The sequence below is a fragment of the Atta cephalotes genome (genome assembly GCF_000143395.1).
Source record: "Atta cephalotes unplaced genomic scaffold scaffold00088, whole genome shotgun sequence".
NCBI classification, from domain to species: domain Eukaryota; kingdom Metazoa; phylum Arthropoda; class Insecta; order Hymenoptera; family Formicidae; genus Atta; species Atta cephalotes.
In genome coordinates this window covers 408,066-417,151 of record NW_012130152.1, presented here as the reverse complement: position 1 = coordinate 417,151, position 9,086 = coordinate 408,066, and the positions used below count along the sequence as shown (strand labels likewise).

The following is a 9,086-nucleotide window of genomic DNA, read 5'->3' as shown; positions in this document are numbered from 1 at the left end:
GCCAATTGACACACACGCTTGAAAAATCGTCGACAGATATTTAAAAAACAGACGCATGTAAAGATTACTCTATCTTAGTTATATCGTAGTATCGTCGTAAGCATCATGCGACTTTAAAATTGAAGCATCGGATTGGCTGAAGCAAGCTTGTGACTTGCGATATCTCAATGTAAAATGGCCTTTATATTGGCCTAAAGATATGTGGTAATTAAGCTGCGTTCCGAAACATCATTCGAGTGACACCGTGTATCATGTTACGCTTGCGGCATACGATATTTGTTTTCCTGCTGGATTGCTAGATGGATTAAAATCTTGCCACCGTATAATTGGATTGTTCAAAAAGTCATTGCATTTTTTTCATTTGATTTTCAGGTATGTTTATTTAATATATTAGGTGTACAACTTTGCTTCCGCCGTTTTCTTATAGATGGCTTTAGCGGTAAGTGGTGGTCGAAATAAATAGATCATAGACGTCATACAATAAACTTAGGCATCTGTCAACATAAGCCCATAGAAACATTAGTCGATTTGTGTCTGCATCATAAAGTTATTCTCGATTGAAAATGTCAGTTTACGAGCCAAATTCTCGTCATTTGCGAGAGGTTTTAATTTTTTGCTTCAATATGAAGAAATCTGCGGCTGAGGCTCATCGAATGCTCTCAAATTCTTATGGTGAGGCCGCTATTAGTGAAAGAACGTGTCGTGAGTGATTTCAACACTTCAAGAACGGTGATTTTGACGTCCAAGGTCATGCTCTGTATTTGGTGGGACCAGCTCGGCGTAGTGTATTATGAACTGTTAAAATCGACTGAAACAATTACAGGCGAACGCAATTGATGCGTTTGAGCCGAGCATTGAAAGACAAACGGCCGCAATACAACGAGAGACACGATAAAGTGATTTTGCAGCATGACAATGCTCGACCCCATGTTGCGAAAGTGGTCAAGACATACTTGGAAACGTTGAAATGGGAAGTCCTATCCCACCCGCCGTATTCTCCAGATGTTGCTCCCTCTGACTATCACTTGTTTCGATCAATGGCACACGACCTGGCTGACCAGCACTTCCGGTCTTATGAAGAAGTAAAAAATTGGATCGATTCGTGGATAGCCTCAAAAGATGATCAGTTTTTTCGACGTGGGATTCGTACGCTACCCGAAAGATGGGAGAAAGTAGTGGCCAGCGATGGACAATACTTTGAATCATAAATGTATAATCAGTTTTTTACAATAATGCCTCGAATTTCGGAAAAAAAACGGCGGAAGCAAAGTTGTACTCCTATGTAATGAACATTAATCAATGATATATTGACCGTTTTGTTCGATGACCTTCTGCCATCTTCCGGGCAACTTCATAATACCACGTTCATAAAACTTCCCATCCTTCTCTGCGAGAAACTTGTCTAGGTGCTGTTTGATGAGGTCTTCAGAAGCAAACGTTTTACCAAGGAGTTTTGCAAGGAACGAAAGAGATGGAAGTCTGATGGTGCAAGGTCTGGGCTATACGGTAGATATGGTAACACATCCCAACCATGTTGCAACAATTTTGCCGAGTGACCAAACTTGTGTGTGGTCTCGCATTATCGAGGTGAAACATCACACCCTTAAGATTGATTAGCTCGGGACGTTTCTGTGCGATGGCATCACTTAATTTCTGCAGCTGCTCACAGTAAACATCGGAATTAATCATTTTGTTCTTTGAAAGGAGCTCATAGAAGACTGGTCCCTTCCAATCCCACCACATGACAGCATTACCTTTTGGTGGATCCTTTGCTTGTCTTTCCGGTGCTTCACTTCGCCTACTCCAACTTCTTTTTCGACTAACATTGTTGTAAACAATCCATTTTTCGTCGCCCATACACTTCAAGAATGGATCATTTTCTTCGCGTTTGATGAATTGATCGCAGACATTCATGCGATTCATCAGATGAATTTCTTTCAACTCATGCGGTACCCAAACATCGAGCTTCTTTACGAAGCCTAGCGATTTCAAATGGTCATGAACATTTCCAGCGGACACTTTTAGAGCGGCAGCAAGCTTCCGAATCGTTGAATGTTTATTTGCTTGCACTAATGCTTTCATTTCATCGTCGTCAATCTTGGAAGGCCTATCAGAGCAATGAGCGTCTTTGACTGAAAAATCACTATCATGAAATCGGGCGAACCAGTTCTGGCACTGGCGTTTTTTGATGACATTTCTGCCGTAAACTCGACGCAATTTTTCCCTTGCTTCAGTTGCTTTCTTCCCTTTTTTGAAGTAATAAAACAGAATATAGCGAATAAGGCTCTTCAAAATTCTCCATGTTCGAACCACAATTGTAAGCACAAAACTCGATCGAAATCGCGTCAACTTTTTTTTTGGTTTTTAGATTGAATGTCAACAACAAAACACGCGTAAACATTTGACATTCATGTCACGCTCGCATACAAATAAACGTGGACAACGCCTTCTATTGGAAAAAACGCAATGACTTTTTGAACAACCCAATAGTTGCGATGCTGACTCTGACAGCTGTTATTCAGTTAGCAATTCAGTAAAAAAACAAGCATCGTGCTATAGGCTTTATTCTTATCTAACATTGGGTGAATAAGGATAAAACGATATATGGGGGCACTCGGGTGATGTTTCCGAACGCAGCTCTAGTAAGATTATGACAATCAAAATACACTTTCGATAACAGTATTGATTGTTTACTATAATAGATAGGACAGAAGTTGTGTTCGTAAAGAATGAGAGAGATAACGCTATTAGCGCTATTTCTGTCATTCTATTTTCATTTTGCTATTATATATATTATGAAATCAAATTTATGAATTTATTATATGCCTTCACGACACATAATGGTTGCGTTCAGTGGACTCAACATGAGTAAACGTTCATTGTTATTGGTGTATTCTTTTAGATCATCTAATCAGCATTTGAGATCTGGACGAATACATCAATAGCAGTGAGTATTCACTCAATTGTCGAGTCCGCTGAACGCAACCCTCTGATTGGTTCTGATCACTTTTACGTTTTACACAGTTGTAGCCGTGAAAAATAAAGTTGAGCCATTTTTCAACCGGTATAGTTAAAATTATGCTTTACAACATTATATTCGCTAACATCTACATTTACCCAATTGTAGATTGAACTTTAATGTTTTAATTGTAAACTGTCCGAAATATCAGATTTATATTAAAAACGATTTTTCTCAAAATTTTTCAAGTTGTGTCAGCAATCATTGTCCACTGTATATATCCAGTATCCAATAAATCATTCTCATCTATCAATCTATTGCATCCCTACAGTCAATATCACGAAGCAAGATTTTACTAGAAGAGATTTTAATAGAAATTTTTATTGTACAATAAATAAAAGGAATAAAGTAAATATTATTATAAAAGAATGTTACAAGTGGTAAGACTTTTCTCATCGATAATTCCTAAAAAATAGAGACATACCAGAGCAGCACCTTGTTCGGCCCATTTTTTGTTTTTTCCCTAAAAAAAAATACAATGTAATAAAAAAAAGAGAAAAATTATTTTTCGTTTATTATAATTTACCAAAAAGAGGAACCATATTTTCTGCCATCAACAGTAACAACGGAACAAAAGAGTTTACTCTCCTGTCGAGTATTATATATTGGCATTTTCTTACGATTTTCCTTAGTCCATTTAAGTAATCTAGTCTTTGGCAGTTCCGAATCTGTTATATAACTGTTTCTCAAAAAAGCACAGCGCATTAGAGAAACATCTTCTTCTTCATAAATTTTTCTTTTATGTGAAATACTATTGTTATCTTTATCGAGAATTCCCGGCATTACTTGAAAACGACCTAATAAACCTTTAGCCTGAAACTCTTCACTTTTGGATCGGTAATAATCATCTAATTTCCACACTTGACTGAAAAAGTTCATTGAATAAAAATAAAAAAAAACAAATAAGAAATAAACAAGATAAAACATTCACCATATTTGTTCCAGTGTTTGTGCATTGAGAAATCTTCTTCCTAGAGGAGATTCCTGAAATTCCCGTAGAATATTCTGTATGCAATATTTTGTATTAGAAGGTGAATTGTCGCAATTAATTGCATGCTTTAAATACGACTTTATAACATTTTCCATCGGAAGAGAACCTTCTTTACGAAATACTGAGCAATTCCATTCAGCGGCGCGAGCAAGCATTACGCTACTACAACCTGTTTCTTTTTTAAATCTGTGGAAATATGTTTTAACAAATTAAACGAAATCTTCTGATAGACATGCGCCAAAACGTTACCTAAATATATCGGAATGATTTTGAATATCTTTAGATCCACCATTGGCAATAACTGGTATCAAAAGTCTAGCAGAGATTTGTTTGAGAACATGATTACGATTAGGATGTTGTGGTCTTTCCTCAATAGTACGACCATGAACAGCAATAGCTGCGATACCAGTGGAGGCAAGGATATCGCAAAGTAAAAGAGTTTCCTCGAGATCAGGCAAAATGCGTATTTTGCAAGTAATTGGTATAGTTACTGTTTCAATCAGTTTCCGTAAAATATCGGTCGCTTTCTGTGGTTCGCGAAGAAGAGAAGCACCCATTCCTCCAAGTATCGAAAATTTCTTTGGACAACCCATATTAACGTCTATGCCTGCAACATCATTTTCCACCATATGAGCGACTTCAGCCGCTCTTGCTGAATCAGATGTACCAATTTGAAGAACAACATGTTCTCGTTCCCGAGAACAAGTACGAAACACCACAGTACCATCTGTCTTATCGATGTAATCAACAGTGCCTAAGACATCTGCAAATAATGATATTAAGTAAATCTCTCTCTAACAATAAGACAATCAACAAGATTACATTCAGTATATGTTTATGTCGCTAATTAGATCACGATCACAATCTTAGCAAGAGGACGTATTACAAGTTAGATTTAAAAAAAAATACATTTTTTAGAGAAACAAGATCACTTAATTGTAGGGTAATATAGTTTATCACTGAGCATCTCAAAAATTAATAAAACTAGGTTTATTCGATGTAAAATGAAAGAATCTGACAGAAATAAGCGTCGCTCTGTCTTACGAACTGAGATATTAAAGCCTATTCTACAATATGTTCTTTGTTTCTTGTTTCTTGCTTTTTGCCTCTTGCTTTTCCCTCTTTGTAATCATTTTATCGACAATTATATTTCTTACTACATGTTTCCTATTTCTTCCGAAATTTGTTAATATCGGGCGTAAACAAAAAACTGGATAAGAAACAAAAAGACAAAATAGAAAAAATAGCAATAATAGCAAAAAGCAAAAAACAGAAAACAAAAAGGATATTATAGAATAACCTAAGTATATGTATATAAGTATGTAAATAACATAAGTATTAAAGTTGACGACTATTGAGATTAGGAAATCTGTCACAGAGACGAAATGAGATATATCTATATTGTTGTATGTACATACGGGGACAGAAATACCTACCTATCTGAAGTTACACGCGTATCAGAGAAGACATAAGAAAAAATGAGAAACACAGAAGAAAGTATGAATAGGCATTCCTATCCTCGTGTACACACACACAACACAACACACACACCACACACACACACCACACACACACCACACCACACACACACACACACACACACACACACACATACACACACGGTTTCAATTTTTCAAGTTGCCACGCGAAACGACTTCCATCAGTTTTACCCTCCCCTCCCCAGGCTTAAGGAGCGCACGATTTCTATAATTGTAGTACTATACTCATGTGCAACAGTGCAATTATAGAAGCGTATGCCTCTTAAGCAGGGGGGGAGGGGAAAGGTGAAAGTCGCTTCACATGTAAACTGAAAAATCGAAATTCATTACCAATGCAAACTCATGTACAGTGCATGCTTGCATCGCAGTATTATATACAAATTTCGCGGCAAACAGATTTCCTAACCTCAATAGTCGTCAATTTTAACGCTTAATGTCTCAATTCACAGGACAGAGCGACGCTTTTTTCGTCAGATTCTTTCGTTTCATATAAAAACACGTCAATAATAACCATTTTATTGATTTTGTTGAGGTGCTCAATGGTAAACTGTATAATTATTCGACATCATTTATTACTGTTTAATATTAAATTTGATAAATATAAGGATGAAATAATTCCAAGAATGCTGTGAGTGTCAAATGGAACGCAGCATAATAATATACAAACAAATCTTATGCAATTCGTCACTCCAGTTAAACAAAAGAAGAATTGCTTATTTTACCATTCTCTCGACGAATCGAACGAAGTAGTTTTCTGTCAATTAGTTCCTCAGTGTATACTATATCTGCGCCATAATCTAAGGCGAGCAAACGCATGGGAAGAGTTCCGATGCGCACCATAGGCGCCAGAATGAGCTTGTTGTTGTAATCGAGTCTCTTTCTCGTAATCAATTTTTCTTCCATGTTGGCATATAGCATAAGTTGTGATTCATTCGAGAATATAAACGTTTAAATATTTCTTCTTTTTCTTTTAAATGGCACTGAATCGAATTACTCGCGTATTGATTATTTACAACACTTTCATCATATCCCTTACCAATACCATAGTGGATTCCATCATTTCCACTAATTCCATCTTGGAGCTACCTGCTACCGCTCTCTAAAGCCTCTAAACTCTCTTCTACCAATTCTACCATTTCTACCACCAGTGTACCGCCCGAAGCTGTGCGAAGCTGGCCGATCACCGAAGCGCCGCTCATGATATAAATATTTACGCTTGCCGCCGTATCCCTTCCACATGCCATAAAATGCCGTAAATGGCTAGAAGCCGGAAATCTGGAAATGGCATCATTGCGCTGATCACTGCTTCACACTGCGCTGATCACTGCTTCACACTGCTTGTATTTCGTAAATAGTAAGTGAGATTGACACTGGCAATTTTGGATGGAAAATTCGACTGATTATTCTCGATTGGATGATCATAAATTATTTGGAAAGGCAACATTCGCGACGAGACAACGGTGATCATGGTGAGCGCGAGCAGTGTCGTGGCGCATCTTGTGAAATTGCTGGTGACTGCAATATGTATGGGACATCTCGCTGAGCCCTACCGGGTGAAAGCCTTGCCGATCACGTGGTCCTTGCGTGCCTTTCGAATCCTCTTCATGCACTCGATTTTGGGAATTTTCAGATTTGGTAAGATGAATGCCTTTATGCCTTCAAATCTTGTTGCATTTGTTCCTTTTCCAAAGACATCTCTTTTCTATTATATATATTACAATCAATTAACTGAAATCAATTAATTAAAATCTTTCCTTTAATTTTACTTTGTTCTTATTTTATTTATTATGATTATCCTGATTCTCTTTCAAATAAACCTGTTATCATAATGTTATCGTAACCAGGGTTGAGCATGTATAAAACATAACGTACTATACATGATTTATATCTATAATATCTATGTTAAAAGTATTATACAGGATGTCCGTAAATTTTGGCCAATCGCTTTTGTGTATATAGAGGGGACTAAACTGAATCGAAAAATCCTCTACCATTTTGTAATTTTCGCAATAGTTAATAAAATATTAATTACAAAAAAACTGTCAAATATTGGTCTTGAATTTTTTACTCAAATACTATCAACTTTACAGAAAAATTGCAAGAGACAAAAATTCTGTATGTGTTTTATATGTATTATACATATTATGCATAGCAAATCTGACAATCTGATGAGCGATTGTGATTCTACTTATTGACGCAATGTATGACTTCGGTTTTATTTTATGTAAATTTTTATATTATTATTGTATAAGTTAATATTTTTGATCATTTGGCTATTCATTACATAGCTAATTTGGATAAAGAAGAACGAACTAAATTGTCAACATCTTGGAATTTGCGTTACTTATGTAATTTTGATTTATATTTTATATTGATAAGACTTCATAAGAATTGAAAGGTTGAAACACTCATTTATTTTATTTGTTACATTCACACGAAAAGAAGAATTTTTCTGTTCGAACAGCCGATGTAGGCTCTGATAGGCTTTTTATATTTTTCACTGATAGATTCTTTCGAGTCTCATTTTTTTATATATTTGTTCATATTATACATACATATTATACATACGTACTATACGTAAAAAACTACTAGCAGCTTTAAATTGCCCAACCCTGACTGTAACTCATCAAATAATATTGTTACGTTGCTTTATTTTTTCGATCCTAAATTTTCGAAGTATCTTTTTTTAATATACCTATGCTTTTTCTCGACAATCTGCTTTTTTTTAATCGCTATCCTCTTCGCTTAAGATACAATCACTTATAGGTATGGGCCACCTAAGATTCCATGTCATAACTTGAAGGGGGGGGGAGGGGGTCACAATGAAGAGTGATTGATACAAAATGACACGTAGTCGCATACAGTATTTAATTTTTGCGTCTGAATCAGGAATAGGAGAGGAAGATATTTGCTGCATTTATCAACGTTAAGGATTCATGGTAATTCATGCAAATTATTTGCTATCATTGGAACACGTGAGGAACTGTCATAAAAACATATTTGATTCTAACTGGGTTTATCTTAAAGATTCATCTTAAAGATTTTTACATTTCACTTAGATATCCCAATAAAAAAATATTTCCCAATAAAAAAGATATTTTTAATAATTGTTTTTATATCATATTACTTTAATTTTTTTCGAAAAGTAACTTCAGGTGGGATATTAGTTTATATGTATTGTAATTACAAGATTTTATACACATCAGTAACTTGAAAGTTTATATTCTTGTGTACATTTAAAAGAATATTTTAGCACATAACAACCACATGATATTAGATTTTCTACTTAATGTAAATTTTGATAAGCACTATCTACTTGTAATTGCATATGTAATATTATTTCTTACATGTTCCAACAACTAATACAATTTATAATATGCTCATATGAAATCAAATTATATTTATATACATCTTTACACAATTATAACATTGAATCTTATATCATTTTGAAGTCTCTCTCTCTCTCTCCCTCCCTTCCTCCCTCTTTCCTCTCTCTCCTGCCTTCCTTCTTCCATCTTTTCCCTTCTCTCTCTCTCTCTCTCTCTCTCTATATATATATATATATATATATATATAT

General features: G+C 35.4%; 3 protein-coding genes across 3 annotated transcripts in view; 1 reads left to right on the top strand and 2 right to left on the bottom strand.

Annotated features, from left to right (window-relative positions):
* Positions 1-1,440: 1,440 nt before the first annotated feature.
* Positions 1,441-2,839, bottom strand: LOC105624795 (histone-lysine N-methyltransferase SETMAR-like). The gene is made up of 2 exons (XM_012206146.1): positions 2,827-2,839; positions 1,441-2,246 (listed from the first exon to the last, which is right to left on the bottom strand). The coding sequence occupies exons 1-2, from the start codon at positions 2,837-2,839 to the stop codon at positions 1,441-1,443; spliced, it is 819 nt and encodes a 272-aa protein (XP_012061536.1).
* A 538-nt stretch (positions 2,840-3,377) lies between these two features.
* On the bottom strand, positions 3,378-6,412 carry LOC105624784 (tRNA-dihydrouridine(20) synthase [NAD(P)+]-like). Its single transcript, XM_012206136.1, has 5 exons — positions 6,232-6,412; positions 4,260-4,773; positions 3,951-4,196; positions 3,546-3,884; positions 3,378-3,483 (listed from the first exon to the last, which is right to left on the bottom strand). The coding sequence occupies exons 1-5, from the start codon at positions 6,410-6,412 to the stop codon at positions 3,378-3,380; spliced, it is 1,386 nt and encodes a 461-aa protein (XP_012061526.1).
* A 563-nt stretch (positions 6,413-6,975) lies between these two features.
* The window catches only part of LOC105624783, a 2,850-nt gene continuing 739 nt past the window's right edge, over positions 6,976-9,086 (top strand). Inside the window, exon 1 of the mRNA XM_012206135.1 lies at positions 6,976-7,144. Within this exon, the coding sequence (XP_012061525.1) occupies positions 6,976-7,144 (169 nt within the window). The remainder of the gene's footprint in view (positions 7,145-9,086) is intronic.